The sequence below is a fragment of the Malania oleifera genome, chromosome 12 (genome assembly GCF_029873635.1).
Source record: "Malania oleifera isolate guangnan ecotype guangnan chromosome 12, ASM2987363v1, whole genome shotgun sequence".
Classification (NCBI taxonomy): Eukaryota; Viridiplantae; Streptophyta; class Magnoliopsida; order Santalales; family Ximeniaceae; genus Malania; species Malania oleifera.
In genome coordinates, this window is record NC_080428.1 from 72,406,941 (window position 1) to 72,425,556 (window position 18,616).

An 18,616-nucleotide genomic window follows, 5' to 3' on the forward strand; every position below is an offset into this window, starting at 1 on the left:
TTTGGGGTCCAAAAATCATCCTTTGAAGATAGCTGTGGCATCTCAAAAATAGCTTTTTTTTTTAAAAAAATTATTCTTAAATAGTAACAAAAGTATTACATTTTCCTTTTTTCAGTTTCTTAAAATGTATATTAAACTTTTAAAGTGTAAGATAGCATTTTTCTATTTACTTTAAAAAAAATTACAAATGATAAATAAAAATTCCTGCACAAGTGAAGAAGGCCTGCAGTGACTGCAGTCTGCTACCGTCCCAGAGCTGCGGGTGAGGGCGGTAAAGCAGCATTGCATATCGTGAAGCCACTCTGGTGGATTGCCTAATTGAAGGATTCTCTCCGCTTCACTTGAGTGGTGGGTTGCCTAGTCGGAAGGATGAGAACATGAATTTTTGAGCTTTAAATTTGAATTTATATTATTAATTCAATTTAAGCTCCACGTAATAGCTTACTGAATTGAATTTTCTATTCTTTTTTTCTGCACCCTGAGATAGTAATAACCAGCCCAGCAAATAAAAAAGGTACCCATCACCAGAGAGAATACATTGAGAAGAAAAGGCTGCACTGTAGGAGAGAATAGAGAAATGGCCAAAGATTGATACAGGAGGTCATTCCTTTGGTTCGCAAAAAATTTTCTTTCAAAAGAGAAAATATACAGTGGGTTCGAATACATTCTACCTTTCCACATAACAGCAATAATACAGTTACCCCAAAAAAATAAAAAAACCTCGCTGGAAAGTCCAAGCGACACAAAGAATTGGCTTCATAAAAAGGAAACCTAGAAATTTGTAACAAAATGAGGGGAAGAGAACCCTTGAAATAGCAGAGGCCACATAGCTAAAACCTGGAGGTCATCTGGACTCTCCCTGCTCCAACTCCTGGCATCACAGTGGCCCGTTTTCCTCTCAAGTATACAACTGAACCGCTGATAAGCAACAAAAACAACACAATACCCTGAGAAAAATATAATCCAAATTCATGTCAGAAACCAGAATTTAATTTAAAAGGCCAAAAAAAAGTAGAATGAGCCTCTAAAATGCCCAAGCTAAAGAGATTGCCAACAGCCTAAAGGTTCATGCAAGTGGTTGAGTGACAATATGTAGGAGATGGTGTTCCCAAGGCAAACTAATGCACTCAAGAATATCGTAAAAGCAACATATAGTTGTTAGTCCCAATTCATTTTCCTCGCCAGTAACAAAATACAGAGAATTAAAAAAAGAATACAAAAGAATTATTAGCAATCTCTCCTGGGGATGTTCCTCTCTTATTACAAAATCTCAACTCTTAAAGTAAATTTTTATTCCATTTATTGTGAGGCCCCTGGGACACATATCTAGCCAAAACTTGCACTTGCAGGTGCTATGGGCAAGGAGAAGACTGCCTGGCCTGAACAGTAAGTCCCAGCCATCCACAGGGCCCTGCTGGTGGTGGATTCAAACTTGAGGGAATGATTAAAAAAAAATTGAGCTGGGGCGCAGGCTTAGAGGTGTTATCCGTAGGCTTATTGTTAATGTTTATCGTAATTTCTAAATGATGTAGTTGAGTGCCTCCAAAATGCTAAAGTTGAGGAATGATCTTAGGCTTTCATTCTGGTTGACTCAGATTCTGCTTCTACAGGTTCTTGAGATAGTTTTGAGATTATAGGGTGAATCTCAAGTGACCTCTGCAAGATTGCTCAAGAGGTTTCGAAGCCTTTGTGAAAGGAATTATTCCTGATATAACCTAAAAGAGATCCTGGCATTAAATTGGCATTAACTTATATAAGACCAAAAAATGAAAAAATAAATAAATTAAAATCGAGGAATTAATAAAAAAGAGGTAACATCCATTAACTAATGCAAGAGGTTATCACACCAATCTTTACTCCCTAATAACATATCTGAAATGTAACCCCTACAACCTATTAGTAGAGAAATCAATAGGGAGGTATCCCAAATGCCTACAAAAAGGACCCCCTAAAAAAAGTAAGACATCCCATCTCATTTTCTCGCTCACTCATTTACTGTTGCAATCGCATAATCCTTCCAAATTCTTTGACTTAGGCATCATAACAATCCCTTAGGGTACACCCTAGGTCCTCCAACCCATTTTTCTTTCATTCTTAACAGATGATCAAAGTCATGATTGATTCAAATTTTTCTGAATAAATTTTGGCAGCAATAATTGATGCTCTGTGAGAAACTTGAAAGGATTTCCTTTTAAAACTCAATCATGGCTGCATCACGTAATTTCAAGTCCAAACTCATTGCTGGGGATTAATCGCCCCAGTCGGTTCACTCCCCACCACTAGACACTTTGCTGCAAATTATGCCTTTAGACTAATTTCTAACCTTCCAAAGGAGAGTGGAAAATATGTTTGCATGATCTTACAACAGAAAAAAGGATCATGTGAAAGATAGCCCAGGGGCTGTTCAAGCAAAAATAACACATAAGGGCAAGGTGGTGGTACAACATGAAACAACCTTGAAAATTTCAAATCTTACAAACAAAGTAGAAGGAACCAATAGTGTTGGCATTAACAAGCATCAGTTCTAGGAATATGAAGGAAAACTCAAGAAATTAGAAATGCTGGTGAAAGAAGTTCGTAGCCAACTCTTAATAGGAGAAACCTCAAATGGGGATAAGCGGAGATACCTCTACCCAGTAAAGTCAAATACCTATATGATGAGCACCACTCATGAGGCAACAAGAGACGGACACTACTCGGCAAAGTATTGACCCTTCTGATGAGCACTGCCCATAAGGCCCAAAAATGTCCATTTGATGAGCATCACTCATAAGACAAGAAACGGGCATTGCTCGACAAAGTATTAACCCATTTGATGGCCATCACTTATGAGACCCATAAATGTCCATTTAATGAGCACCACTCATAAGGCAACAAGAAATGTACACTGCTCAGCAAAACATTGACCCATTTGATGAGAATTGCTTATAAGGCCCAAAAATGTCCATTTGATGAGTATCGCTCATGAGTCAACAAGAAACGGGCATTTCTCGGTAAAGTATTGGCCCATTTGATGAGCACCACTCATGAGGCCCAAAAATTCTCATTTGATGAGCACCGTTTATGAGGCAACAAGAAATATGCACTACTCGACAAAGTATTGACCCATCTGATGAGTGCTGCTCATGAGACCCAAAAATGTCCATTCTCATAAGACAACAAGAAACGAGTAACGTTCGACAAAAAAATTGGTTTTTCTGATGAGTACCGCTTATGAGGCCCAAAAATGCTCACTTGATGAACATTGCTCATGAGACAGTAAGAAACAGGCACTAATTTGCAAAGTATTAACCCATCTGATGAGTACCGCTCATGAGACCCAAATATGTTTATTTGATGACTTAATCCAAACCTCTTGATAATTAAAAGACTTATAGTAAATGCAATATACTCTCAAGTTGAAAAGGTAACTCTTAAGATTCAAGAGTATGAGGGCAATTGATATAACCTAAAAGAGATCCCGCCATTCAACTCGGCATTAACTTATGTAAGACCAAAAAATGAAAAGATATCAAGGTATTAATGGAAAGGAGGTAACGTCCATTAATTAAAGCAGAGGATTATCACATCAATATTTACTCCCTAATAACATATCAAAAACGTAACTCTTGCGATCCATCAGTAGGGAAATCAATAGGGAGGTATTCCAAATACCTATAAAAAGGAACCTCTAAGAAAGATAAGACATCTCATCTCATTTTCTCACTCATTTACTGTTGCAATCACATAATCCTTCCAAATTCCTCAATTAGGCATTGGAGCAATCCCCCGGAGTATACCCTGAGTTCTCTAAGCTGCTTTTTTTTTTTTTTTTTCATTCTAAGCAAGTGACCGAGGTCGTGATTGATCCAAATTTTCCCAAACAAATTTTGGCAGCAACAATTCTTATTCCAGGTGATGTGCCTAATTTAAAAATAATTCATGTTGTCTAAAGGGGGAGAAGATATAACTATTTGTTCTTTATAGGGTGAGAGAGACAAGGGATCTGCAAACCCTCTTGGAGGAGATTGGGATTGAATTGGTGAGTCCTTTAGGGAAAGAGCTTAGAATGGACGTCTGGCCTAAGTCTTATGAGTTAGTTCAATTAATTATGGGAGTGGGAAATGATCAGGTAAAGGGGGTAAGATTGTTAAAATATTAGGTTAATGAGTTGGAATGTTAGAGGATTAGGAGAATGTTAAAAACGGAATTTGGTTTGGGAACTGATGTGTTTACGGCATTTTCCAAATGCATTATCTAACAAGAAACTACGAATATGTGGCTGGGGAGTACTATTAGGGAGATCTAGCTTGGAGGTATTGGAGGTATGTTAATGGTTTAGGACACTCGGGTGGCAACTATGGTGGACTTTATTAGGGATTTCTCTCTTTGTCAATCTTGCTGGGGTTGAAAGTAGGGGACAATGGAGGTTTGCTTCAGTTTATTGTCCTCCTAGACTTACCTATAGGTCCCAGAGGAGTTTGGGCCTGTGTATGGGTTGTATTATCCTAGAAGGGTCATTGGGGGTGACTATAATGTAATTCCCGTTGTTAAATAAGGTGGTGGGAGATTTTCTTCTAGCATACAGTTTTTAATAGATTCATTAGGATTATGGATTGAGAAGTATTCCTTTGCAGAATGAGTTATTTACTTGGTCAATAGAAGGGGAAAGAGTAGCTACTAGCTATTTGGCTGGATAGCTTTCTTTTTAGTGATTGGCTGGATAGCTTTTTTTTTAGTGATAAGTGGGAGGTTTCCGAATATCACTCAATAGATTCTAGCTAGACCTGTTCCTGATCATTTTCTTGTGTTTGGAGTGTAGGAAGTATAGATGGGGTCCTACGCCTTTCTGGTATGAAAATACGGATGGTTCGTCATGGCTTTTGTAATTTAGTAAAGGAGATCTGGAGTAGCTGTGATAGTTGTTGGGTGGAAGCATTTTAGATTTATAAAGAAGCTTAAGTGGACTAAAGTGGTGTGTACTTCTGAAGGAGGTTAGGAGTTAGGCGAAAAAAAAAAAAGTGGGCAAGGGAGGGGATTACAATTCTATGTTCCCCCCCTTTCATAAGTTGATGATGGGCAGATCAGGTGTAATTTTATATAAGAAACGGATTGAGGACTGGGCAGTCAGTCATTAGTATTAGGATGATTGCAGTCGTGCAGAAGAGGCAATTGATTTCTTTTTGAAAATATGTATGCTAAGGAAGATTTGGAAAAGCCAATTATCAAGGGATTGGAGTGGAGTACAATTTCAAATGCAAAAAAAAAAATGTCTAAGTTGGGGAGCCCTTTTGAGGATGAGGAGGTTAGTGCTGTACTGTTTAAAGAGACCCAAGGTTGGGTGGGTTTAACATAACTTTTTTCAGAAGTGTCGGGATGTGGTGAGGGTTTTTTATGAGTTTCATGGAAATGGAGAGTTGGAGAAGGGGGTTAATTCTACCTGCATTATCTTAGCGCCTAAGAAAAATAGGTCATTTCAACATATTAGTAGTATCTAGTGTGTATAAATTCTTGCTAATAGGTTGAGCTCTGTCCTTGGTGATACAATTTCTCTTGCACTAAATTGCTTTGGTTGGTTGTTTTTCTTTTTCTGCCACAGGGGTTGGGAGGGGGGGGGGTGATTTTGGATGCTATTTTGGTAGCAAATGAGGTGGTGAAGTATGTTCATCATACAAAGAGAAAGGGCACTGTTTCAAATTAAATTTTCAGAATGCTTACTGGATTATTAGAGAGTTCTTGGATAGGGTGCTTATGTGGAAAGGGGTTGAGTTGGGTGGAGGAGTTGGATTAGGGGTTGTTTTATCTATTGATAAATTTTAGTGATTATTAATCTGACAGCCTAAAGAGTGGTTTAAATCATCTAGAAGGATTAGGCAAGGGGATCCTCCATCCCCATTTTTATTTGTCCTTGAGGTGGATGTATTAAATAGAATGATAGATAAGGCTGTTGATAAAGGGAGTTGTGAGGGGGATCAAGGTGGCTAGAAAGGTGGCAGTAGTGTCTCATTTGCAGCTCATTGATGATACCATTATTTTCAATGTGACAATGCTAACTCATTTGTTAGCATCCTCACATTATTACGGAATTTAGAGTCTCTGGTCTTAAAATTAGTTTGGAAAAGAGTGAATGTTGGGCAGTTATTCTTAGTTCTAAGAGAATTTTGGAGCTGACCTCCCTAGCTAGGTGTGATGTTTTTGAGTGGCCTTTAACATATTTAGGTGTCCCCTTGCGAGGGAAGCCTCGCTTTTTAGATTTTTGAGATCCAGTGATGACCATGGCTGCGAAGCGGTTGGATGGTTGAAAGGAGCATTGTCCTCTTCAGGTGGTAGAATTACTACCAAACAAGCTAGGCTTTCTCATATTCCTCCGTATTTTTAACTCTTTTTTATGATTCCAGGAGGGGTAGCTAAAAAGTTTGAGAAGGTTATGCGGAGTTTTTCTGCGGTCAGGTGTAGGGGAGAGGAGAGAACATTTGGTTAATTGGGAGGTGGTGTGTAGGTAGGTCAAAGGAAGATGAAGGGTCGGGTCTTGGTAATTTGGTATCTAAAAACACTGCCCTATTGGCTAAATGGTTATGGCAGTTTCCTTGGAGTTGAATCCCCTTTGGCACAAAGCAATAAAAAATAAATATGGCATGCAAGACAATGGTTGGGGTGCTAAGTTGGGGTTTGGAAGTTCTTCCGAGTCCTTGGAAATTCATTTTGCAGTTGCAGTTTTAAAGGGCTTGGTTCATGCCTGCCACATCATGCTTAGGCTGGGCTCAAACAAGTAGATGACAAAAATAGCAGATAGATTTCACAATAAAAGTGGCCTACCATGGAGATATCAACATACCTCAAACCCAAGTACAGATAATCTCTCTTCATTCTCTGTTGGAATACAGCTTCTATAAGTAATGTAAGCCTGTGAACCACCCTCTAATGCGGATGATTCATCCTGTAAATTTCTGTATCTTGAGGTAGCATGTTCTTCTGCATCATGCAAGATCACAATAGGTTTTTCTTTGTCATAAGGATTCTCCAGAACAGATCGACCATTCTGAGATTTTTTGCTGTTTGTTTGCTGTGAACCATCTTTGATTTCCATGCATTTCAAAGGGATACGGTAGCCAGTTTCACTACAGCGGAACTTTTCATCATTCTACAAGGAAAAAATATGGCACTAAAAGTAAGAACAAGAAGCGCATGCATAAAATGACAAGACAGACAGGATATCCTAATCTGATGTTATACTGACATCATGCAATTAATACAGGGATTATTAAAACACACGTAATAATTTATGCCTGAAATCATGAGTTTTCTTACTATGGTTTCAGTCAGTTTCACCTCCTATGCTCCTACCAGTAGTTTATCAGTCCAACATAAACAACAACAACAACAAGACCAAGCTTAAGTCCCACTAGGTGGGGTTCAGCTACATGATTCATTTTTCGCCAATTTATGCAATCATGGACAATTTCTTTTGACAAATTCAAGGATATTAAATCCTTACTCACTGTCTCATTCCAAATTATTTTAGGTCTACCCCTACCCCTTCTACTATCCCTCACAACAACTAACTCACTCTTTCTCACTGGTGCGCTATGCGGCCTGCGTTGCAAGTGCCCAAACCATTTAAGTCGTCCCTTCCTTATCTTATCTTCTACAAGAGTTACGCCTAACATACTGCTAATATGTTCATTTTTTAATTTATCTTTCAATGTTATACTATTCATCCATCTAAGCATTCTCATCCCAACAACTTTACTTTTCGGATATGTTGTTTTTTAGTTGCCCAACATTCTCATCCATATAATGATTACGTGCTAAAACTGCGCAATTAAGCATCTTAATTCGGGCATTATGACTTCTATTTTTAATTAAATGTCTAATTACATCCAATATTTTAACAAAGTGCCTTATTTATGATTTATGTGTTTTATTGAACAATTTATGAATTTTTAGTAATTTTTTGTCGCAGAAAAATTCCCGAGAATCAAAACCAGCATCTATTCGTAATTCGTGCATAACTTTTCCGTCCGAGTTTCGATCGAGACGATTGAAATTTCTGGAGAAAGAGGAAATGATTATCTACAACTTTCGTGTTTTGAGTTTCACGCGAAACGGGCTCCAAGAAGGACAAATTTGGCGGTGAACAGAGAACAAAAATGAAAAATAAAAAAGGAAAAAAAAAATATAATAAGTGGGTTGTTGATGTGACCCGGCCAGCAACTCTTTCCAAACGGGTCGGGTCAAGCTGTGCGGATCTAGTTGCCAGGTTCTAGGGCTTTCTTCCCTAATCTCTATTTATTCTTCTCTTTTCCTCTTTCCAAGCCGTGCCCTGCGCACCACTCTTTTTCCCTTTTCCTTTACTCTCTTTTACTCTCCTTCTCTTCTCCTTCCCTAAACTCCTCTCTTCTCTATCCCCTGTTCCTTCCCTCTCTTCTCCCTTCTCATTCTCCATTTCTCAGGCCCTCTCCCTTGTTCCTCCCTGTTCTTGTCCCTTTCCTCTGCTGCTCCCTGCAACTCACCCGCAGACCACACACCCAGACTCCATCGAAGCTTTCAGCAGCTCCCCGTGAAGCATCAGCTGTGCCTCTGCCACCATCACACCAGTCACGCCACTCGGTATCTGCAGCATCACAGTGCCAGCCCGAGCCCCCCAAGCCACAGCAGTGCGTACCCCTGCAGCAGTTATCTCGGCCAGAACATCTCCAGCGGCCTCCCCATGGCAGCAGCTTCTCTCTCTCTCTCTCTCTCTCTTTTTATCTTTTCTCTTTCTTTTATTATTACTAATTAATCAGTTGAATATTGTTAACTTTTTATTTGAGTTTATTGGAATTTTTAGATTTCGAATATTATTTAGGGTGTTTTATTATTATTGAAGTTTAATTGTTTATTTATTCTCTTTCAGTTAAATTTTTTCCGTAGATTAGTTTAATGTTCCAAGTTATTTAATTTATTTAGTTAGGTTCGGTTTAGCTTCAAAAAAGAAAGAAAAAAAAAAACTGTTTTTTTGGTTTTCTAGAAATTAAATTAGTTGTCTTTCTCTTTTTAAAATTTAATTTTTGATTGAAGCTCAGTTTAGTTAGGATCAGTTTTACCAAAGTTCGTATTTTTTTTTCCGTTATCGTTCAAGCTTAGATTTTTGATGTGTTTGCATTTTGGTTCAAAATTGTGATGTGATTAAAAGTTTGGTTTTTAGTGTGTGATTGAATTTGATTTCTAGGTTACCATCTTTAATTAATGCGTGCTTCGATGTTTCCTTGAGTAGATTAGGGTTTCCATTAGTGTTCTTTAGTTCAATGCATGTTAGTTTTAGGACTTTAAATTACGTGTCATTTAATTTGTCAAAAGTGAAATTGAACAATCTTGAAATCCCAAATCTGAACTGAGTTCAGTACCGTTTTGTTTTCGATTGGACAAACGTAAAATTTGAGATTAAAATGCATTCCCTGGATAGACGATCTAGCCATTGGGCTGAGTATTACACGACGTAACTCTTATACTTGGGATAACTTCCGAATTGCTCATTTTTTGAGTGAGTCAAGTTTTTGGCGCCGTTGCCGGGGAATGTTGGTTTTAGTCTCAAATTAGCGTTTTTCCCATCACTTTAATTTGGTTTATGAAAAAGAAAAAAATAAAAAAGAAAACAAAAAAAAATAAAAAATAAAAAAATTGAGTTTTGAAAAAAATAATAATAAACACATAAATATGGCTGCACCTGCACCGCGCACGATAATGGACTTTTTGCAGCTAAATACGCCACTACATCCTCTTTCACTTTGCCTAATGAAGAACTTGATTTCATGAGATAGCGCGGGAGGAAGTCATTGTTACCTCAGTTCTACGGAACGAAATCTGAGTGCCCTTATCGGCACTTGTCAGAGTTCGAGTTGACTTGCAATATTTTTTTCTCTCGTGTTAGAACTGATGAATCTGCTAGACTACATTTATTTCTTGGCTCTTTGAAGGATAGAGCGCAAATGTGATTTAATTCTTTGAGACCTCACTCTATCACTAATTGGGCTGATATGGAGCGTGAATTTCTACATGCGTTTTGTCCCTCACAAAAAACTCAATTTTTGTAGGAACAGATTCTTAATTTTGTGCAACAGGATGACGAGACATTTCGGGCTTGTTGGGAGCGATTTAAGGATCTGCTAAGCACTTGTCCACATCACGGGTTTAACTTATGGAGGATAGCTGATTATTTTTATACTGCTCTTACCCCTGATTGCAAGTATTTTGTCCAGACCATGTACAATGGAGAACTTTTCAGCAAGGATCCAGATCAAGTATTATCGTTCTTCGATTACCTAGCTGAAAATGTTCCACAGTGGAACACACGATACACTCAAGCACCCATGACTGCACACCCTATCAGCACAATTAGTGGTAGAGAAGCATATGAGCCAACATATTATCCAGATGATCCTCCGCCTCAATATCAACCACAACAGATCTCCTAGAGCTGTACGCCGTCAGAACTTTTTGAGGATAGCATGACACAAATGACAAATATGCTCTAGCAGCCCATGCAAACTCAGATCAATCAGTACACTCAGCGTACTCAGGACTTAAATGAATTGCGGGATACCATCAATGCGATGAGCAGGCAGTTGGACATCTTAGAAGGAGAGGAATTGCCCGTGGACCCTCAGCCTAGTCCCCAAGAGTACCAGCAACCACAACAACAAATGTACGATATTCTCTTTGAGGCGGCCTCCCCAAGAGTACCAGCAACCACAACAACAAATGTACGATATTCTCTTTGAGGCAGCAAAGGCCGCCATCACTTTGAGAAGCGAGAAAGAAGTTCCCCAACCTGAGATGCTCCGGAAGTTGCGGCTGAAATAGATGAATTCAAAGAAACATTAGAAGAAGCGGCCCCAAAAGCGGAGCAGTTATTTGATGAGGACACTGACACTCATACGGAGTACCAACCTGTGGTACCTCATACTCATAATTCAGAACCCGTGGAACCGTCACTCCCGACTGAATAAAATGTAACGGAACCCAGTGTGGAAATAGACCCTTGTAGTGGTAAGATGATTTGTACATCCGATACAGAGGGTGACCAGTCTGGTGAGAATCTAATTTTCAAGGAACCGGGTAAAACCTTTAATGTTAATGCTTCTGAAGAACTACAGGTAACTCGCTCCAATAACTCCCCATCACACGTTAGTTCGTAGAGAAGCAAATTTCCTGGACACGATGTTGAATAAAGACCCTTTCTTGTCAACACACGAGGGTCGACCTGCACATGTATTGTTTGGTATATTGACGCATATTCATTCATTTGAGGCTAATTTTCTTGCAGGTATGAAAACTGATCCACTGTGGCGGCTCAAATTTGAAGACCCGCCAGTGCAATTTATATACCTGCGGCCACCAGACGAAATTCCTCCCAAGCCTCCGCCAGACAATTGTGATGTTTTTCTTTTCCCTCTTTTCCTTTTATTTTATCTTATTTTATTTTTAGTTAATTTTCAGGTCCATTTTCTCGTAGTTCAGTTTTTCTTTTCCATTACCCCGCCACTCAGGTACGCCTTACTTTTCCCGTGTACAGTCTTTTCTACTTTCCCTATGCTTTCCATTGAGGACAATGTTCGACTTTAGTTGGGGGGTGAGCATTCACATGTGACACTATGCACGTACACGTACCGGGTTTTATATATATATATATAAAATCAAAAATAAAAAAAAATCAAAAAGAAAGAGAGAAAGAAAAGAGGAGCACTGAGGAATTACACTGCATCATGTCGTGCTTAACACTGACTCATACCCTTCACATACTTGCGTATAACTTACGAATTACACACTTGAGTCAATCATGCGTAGTTTCTCTTTATATGATTTTATGACTCCGTGAAGAAACGATTGGTAGTACATTCGTGTTAATCTGGCGATATAATTTTTTGTATTTACACGACATCTCACGAGATTGAATAAACACATTCACGTGATTCATTGCACTTAAGGTTTCCTGTGAGCATTGAAAGAACACCCGTGGTGACTATGACACCTTGTGAGATATCCTTGAGCTATTTATCGTCCTTTTGAGTGCGTTATCAAATCAGAGTTCATGGAACTCAAATCTCTTTTTCTTGGATGATTCTTTGTACGCTAGTCTCTATTTTTGATTTGCTAACCTAGAGGTGACACCTGGTGAGGAGATAGAAACCTAAGTCTTGTAACCTACTCAAGATATGAAGGTTGAGTCACTCCTAGAGATAGACTTAGTTCATAAACCATTATTTGAGCTCAATTCCCATTGATTGTTTGAAGATTACAAAAGAAGTGTTAAGATTGTCCTATTTGATGAAGAAAAGACAGAAAATAAAGAATGAGCAGAAGAAATAATATGCAATACACATGCGCATGAAATGAAATGCTAATGCCGACTCCACATAAATATCACAAAAAGTCAAGGACACGACACATGTCTTCCACATATGAAGATTCTTCAACCGGTTAATGCCTCAGATGTATTCACGACAAGTTTGTGAATAAGTTGATCTAGGGTGGTCTCGGTTGGATATGGCAAGTAGGTGAGAAAATGTTAGGGTGAATGACCCGACACCTCATAGATAGGCTAGATCCTTTCCAGACTAGTCCAATCCATATACTTAGAGTTTGTTCCTTTTAATATGTGGGATGTTTGATCGCGACACTCCTCCTCACATATGACGAGTGAACCCATTTCTTTCTTTTTGAGTATTTTTTAGGGTATAGCAGTTAGGCCAAATCTAAGCGACTGTTCTTTAGGTGTCCACTGGTATCCTAGGTGTACTAAGTCACACACATCACACACACCTCAAGAGTTTACCTGTTTATACTCGGACTTATATGATTACATTAACTCTTAATTGTGCCGCTGGTTAACTTCATGTGAGTATACTATTCTTAAATGACATATAAACGATGAAACTTACATGAGTGACGTGCTTCGGAGTTGTGTGTATCGAATATGAACGAGCCTGTGTGAAATTTAGTTATATTCTTGTATGTGAAATGGTATGACTGTGTCGCATGTGCATTAATTTCATGTTCACTGGACTTCGTAATTTTGGGCACTACCCTGAAATTCATTCACGTCATTTGCTAGAGACTAGCAAAACGTTAGTTGGGTGGTGTAATTACGTGCTAAAATTGCGTAATTAAGCATCTTAATCCGGGTATTATGACTTCTATTTTTAAGTAAATGTCTAATTACATCCAATATTTTAACAAAGTGCCTTATTTATGATTTATGTGTCTTATTGAACAATTTATGAAATTTTGATAATTTTTTGTCGCAAAAAAATTCCCGGAAATCAAAACCAACATCTATTCGTAATTCGCGCATAACTTTTCCGTCCGAGCTCCGATCGACACGATTCAAATTTCAGGAGAAAAAGGAAAGGATTATCTACAGCTTTCGTGTTTTGAGTTTCGAGCGAAATGGGCTCCAAGAAGGTCAAATTTGCTGGTGAACAGAGAACAAAAAATGAAAAACAAAAAAATAAGGAAAAAAAAAATAATAAGTGGGTTGTTGATGTGACCCGGCCATGCAGGCCGGTTCAACTCTTTCCAAACGGGTCGGATCAAGCTGTGCGGATCCAGTTGCCAAGTTCTAGGGCTTTCTTCGCCAATCTCTATTTATTCTTCTCTTTTCCTCTTTCCTAGCCGTGCCCTGTGCACCACTCTTCTTCCCTTTTCCTTTACTCTCTTTTACTCTTTTACTCTCCTTCTCTTCTCCTTCCCTAAACTCCTCTCTTCTCTATCCCCCGTTCCTTCCCTCTCTTCTCCCTTCTCATTCTCCATTTCTCAGGCCCTCTCCCTTGTTCCTCCCTGTTCTTGTCCCTTTCCTCTGTTGCTCCCTGCAGCTCACCCGCAGACCACACACCTGGACTCCATTGAAGCTTTCAGCAGCTCCCCGTGAAGCACCAGCTGTGCCTCTGCCACCATCACACCAGCCACGCCACTCGGTATCTGCAGCATCACAGTGCCAGCCCGAGCCCCCCAAGCCACAGCAGTGTGTACCCCTGCAGCAGTTATCTTGGCCAGAACATCTCCAGCGGCCTCCCCATGGCAGCAGCTTCTCTCTCTCTCTCTCTCTCTCTCTCTCTCTCTCTCTCTCTCTCTCTCTCTCTCTTTTTATCTTTTCTCTTTCTTTTATTATTACTAATTAATCAGTTGAATATTGTTAACTTTTTATTTGAGTTTATTAGAATTTTTAGATTTCGAATATTATTTAGGGTGTTTTATTATTATTGAAGTTTAATTGTTTATTTATTCTCTTTCAGTTAAATTTTTTCCGTAGATTAATTTAATGTTTCAAGTTATTTAATTTATTTAGTTAGGTTCGGTTTAGCTTCAAAAAAAAAAAAAAAACTGTTTTTTTTTGTTTTTTAGAAATTAAATTAGTTGTCTTTCTCTTTTTAAAATTTAATTTTTGATTGAAGCTCAGTTTAGTTAGGATCGGTTTTACCAAAGTTCGCATTTTTTTTTTTCCGTTATCGTTCAAGCTTAGATTTTTTATGTGTTTGCATTCTGGTTCAAAATTGTGATGTGATTAAAAGTTTGGTTTTTAGTGTGTAATTGAATTTGATTTCTAGGTTACCATATTTAATTAATGCGTGCTTCGATGTTTCCTTGAGTAGATTAGGGTTCCATTAGTGTTCTTTAGTTCAATGCATGTTAGTTTTAGGACTTTAAATTACGTGTCATTTAATTCGTCAAAAGTGAAATTGAACAATCTTGAAATCCTAAATCTGAACTGAGTTCAGTACCGTTTTGTTTTCGATTGGACGAACGTAAAATTTGAGATTAAAACGCATTCCTTAAGGAGACGATCTAGCCCTTGGGCTAAGTATTATACGACATAACTCCTATACTTAAGATAACTTCCGCGCTGCTCATTTTTTAAGTGAGTCATATAACATAGCTGGTCTTATAATCGTTCTAATTTTAAGAGTATTCTATGATCACAAAGCACGCTTGAAGCACTTCTCCATTTTACCCAACCTACTTTAACTCTATGCACTTCTCCAACATGCGTAGCTATTCACAAGAGTAACAAGTGAGTGAAGAAATGTTGATTTATTTAAAATCTAATAAAACAATTAGCAGAACTTGCACAGGATGGGGACATAGAATTTACAACGCATCAATCTCATAGCACTGTAACCTTTTGCATGCAAGTAGGAACCATTTGTAGGAGAATTTGGTACACAAAACTTGGGTGCAAGTGAGTTCCACTTGTACGAAAAATGCTAGCAGAGTAAAAACATTGGAAATCTTACATGGTGCCCTCATTCAATGCAATTTTTATTTTTTTTAAGACAAGAACATATGTAGGATAAATATAAATATGAAGGCAAAAATGTCCATAAGATGTCTGTCAGTTTGAGAGCTAACATCCAGTTATGCAGATTACGACACTCAAACCAGATGATTATATGAGTGATTTTCAGCAGGAATGCACCAGTGTGTCCTAAGCCAAGTTAAAGATAAAAACATGGATCATCAGTCAAAACACCAAGTTAAAGAGAACTCAAGCTGAGGGCCTCTTTAGCTGTGGAAAATAGTTCTCATTTTTCATTCAGTTTTTTACAGAATCACAAAAATGTCATCTTGTTTTTCAATTTTCCAATATTTGTATAGCAAACTTGACAAACATCTGTGTATTGCTTTCCAAGTTCTCAATATAGTTGTTGGAAAACTAGAAATAAGGCTTTTTTTTTTTTTTTTTTTGAAAAATTGGAAATAGAATGTGAAAACTCATCTTTACAACAAAGCAAGCACTGAATGTACAGTAAACAATAAATTCTGAGCAAATTTTAACAGCTTCAACCAATCGTGGTTTCCTCTTCCCACAAATTGTGTGGCATATAAGATTTGTTAATTATAATTGCAAAAAAAAAAAAATGTTTTGAGTTGGGTAATAATTAATGAATGATCATCTACCAAAGACTTAAGGAGTATATGGCAACTTACCAGTGTAAAACCTCATGAATAAAACCAAACCGTCTCCCTCAAAAAATTAGATTGAAATCTAAATTGGAAACAAATTATTCAAGAAATCCATCTTGGGCAGACCAAAACCTTATCTAATTATAAATTTATTATTATGAATATTTATTTACCATATGTAAGTATTGCTTACAATTACAGAAATATTGAATAATAACAATAATAATAATTTGATGTGAAATCAAAAATATTTTTTAAAATAAACAAAGACAGGAATTCGTTGTGAGTCTCAAATTTTGAAGATACTTACGTTAAATGTGCCAAGGCAATAGAATATTTAGAAGAAAAAAAAAAAAAAGAGTTCTGCATCATGAAATTTCTAGTAAAACATGCCATTAGCAAATCATAAAGATGTCAACAAACAAACATTCTCAAAGTTTATGACCATATGCACTTCTATCTTACAAATCATAAACCTACAACTGCAAGACCAAATCTCCCAAGGCATCAAGAGAAAAAAATAGATTTAAGTCTTCTTTTAGAAAGAGAGAGAGAGAGTAGCAACTCTATATTTAGCATAAAGTTACAACTATGGAAATGTCATGCAAATCAATGGCGATGAAACATCACTTGCACATTCTGGGTTGCAAAGCAAGACAATTTACAACCACAAAGAGAGTGGTTAGCTTTATTATTTTAATTTGCATGTTGTATGCCACAAGCCTACATGATTAGTTATCTCAATTAATTAGGATCAAGAAACAGAATTCAAGAGTAATACACTGGTTAAAGGGTTGTATGTCCGTTGAAGAAGAACCAGCCCACCGTATCACGTGTCATTTCAACACATAATATAATAGTTTATTGAGGAGATATCGCAAGCCATTAAGACGAGTCACTGCGTTCAGTGAGGGTTAAGATAGAAAGGGTATCCAGCAGAAAACAGAACTGTTGCTTTTCATCAGTTTTCCTGAATCTCCTTAAAGCTCAGCATTCCATATAAAATCAGTTCACCTCTTCATGATGAAAATCTAGGTAATCTAATTTATTCTATTCTTTTTAGAAGCAACATTTTTTTTACCATCTCATGAGCATAATTAACTACCTTTGGTATGTTGGAATGTAATAGAATTGAGTGGAATGGAATGGAATATATCTCTATTTCGTTATACCCTCCATCCAAATTTTCATTCCATTCTTTTCCTGCTCCATTCCATTCCGCAAACCAACATAAAATAAGAGTTTACAACAATCAACATCTCAGTTCTGGAACTATACACTAGCCTGTGGGCCTGTGGCCTTGCGCTCCACTCATTTCCCTGACCCCCATCAACATTTTTCATTCCATATAACATTAGGGGGAGGGGGGCGTTGCCTAAAAAACTATTATAAGGATATCGCAGATTGCAGAACAATAACAACAACAATAATAATATAATTAATTCCTTCTACTCTATTATTGAATTCCTTTCTTTTACTATCAAATAACTATAATTATAACGTTCAATCATGCGTTAGAGTTTAGACCATCAAATCCCAATTTCTTCGAAATTAAATCAGTTAAAAGCACCACATGTACTAATTAGTATACAATAGAAGCAAAAATTTATCAAAATGACGTGCTATTGATCCAACACGATAAATTCTCTAAATTTATACAAAAAGAAAATGAAATTAGCATACCTTTTCGGAGTAGAGACAAGAAACGCAAGGACCTGAAGGTGAGCACTCAAAAGTAACGTTGCTTCCCCTAGGAGTTTCCTTAAAACTCAGCAGCGCTCGCCGCCCAAAAACGCCGTATGCTCTTCCTCTTTCGCCGCTTCTGTGCAACCACATCACAAATCGAACATCAATACATCAGATCCGGTTCGTGCGTTCGTTACTCTGTGTGTGTGTGTGTGTGTGTGTGTGTGTGCGCGTGTGCGCGCGGGGCTATGTTTCTCACCTTTCGTACCCAAGGGCATGAAATGAAAATTCTGAGACCAGAAACGTAGCCGTGAGAAGGAGAAAGAGACGACGAAACGGTGATGAATTCGAAGGCGCCATGCGTTTGCTACCACAGCGTTTGTTGTTTCTTTTCAATCTTTTGAATTGTAATGAGGATTCTGAGATCTGGATTATTGAACTGAAATTTGTACGTTGTTTCCCACCGTATCATTTCTCTGTGTTCTTGTTCATGGCCAGTGCCCCCCAGCACCTTTCCTTCTGTCTAAAGACACAAATTTAGACTCTGTTTGGATTCAGTGATTCGCACAGAAAAGAAAAGGAGAAAAAAAATACTATTGCTCAACAAATTACCTGCTTAGATTATATTTGAAATAGAAAACAAAAAGAAAGGAAAAATAGAAAGAGAAAGTTACCTTCGTTTTAAATCTCTCCAAAAATTACTTTCATAAAATACAAAATACCTCACAAATTAAGTTTTTAAAAATAAGAGATTAATTTAGTAAAATAATATTGGATTGTTTCTTTTCTCTTCAATTTTTGAAGAGATCGAAATAAATAACTCTCTTTTTTTTATTTCAATTTCTCTTTACTTATGTATATCATGTGGAAAAGAAAATATCTTTCTTTCCTTTCTTTTCATGTCATTAAAAAAACAACTATCATTTTTCTTTCTTTCTTATTGTTAAATCTAATGAGTTAAAATTAAAGTAAAAAGTGTTATAAAGTTATTGTTAGTTCGAAAAATGAT

At 37.5% G+C, this 18,616-nt stretch overlaps 1 protein-coding gene across 2 annotated transcripts; it reads right to left on the minus strand.

Annotated features, from left to right (window-relative positions):
- Positions 1-608: 608 nt before the first annotated feature.
- On the minus strand, positions 609-18,209 carry LOC131144119 (uncharacterized). 2 transcript variants are annotated; one of them, XM_058092514.1, is made up of 4 exons: positions 17,867-18,209; positions 17,605-17,743; positions 6,815-7,120; positions 609-918 (listed from the first exon to the last, which is right to left on the minus strand). In XM_058092514.1, exons 1-4 carry the CDS (start codon positions 17,965-17,967, stop codon positions 772-774), a joined length of 693 nt encoding a protein of 230 aa, XP_057948497.1. In that variant the 5' UTR covers positions 17,968-18,209; the 3' UTR covers positions 609-771. The 2 variants fall into 2 exon arrangements, with proteins under 2 accessions (XP_057948497.1, XP_057948498.1); XM_058092515.1 differs by having other exon boundaries at positions 609-947.
- Between the last annotated feature and the right edge of the window lie 407 nt (positions 18,210-18,616).

What these genes read in the sequence shown, in the direction of transcription:
- LOC131144119 (XM_058092514.1), bottom strand. Translation starts at nt 17,967, where the DNA reads ATGGCGCCTTCGAATTCATCACCGTTTCGTCGTCTCTTTCTCCTTCTC. An exon ending in CTTGTCTCTACTCCGAAAAG is followed by an intron (nt 7,121 to 17,604) that starts GTATGCTAATTT and finishes TTTTCCTTGTAG; the next exon opens with AATGATGAAAAGTTCCGCTG. An exon ending in TATCTGTACTTGGGTTTGAG is followed by an intron (nt 919 to 6,814) that starts GTATGTTGATAT and finishes GTTGCTTATCAG; the next exon opens with CGGTTCAGTTGTATACTTGA.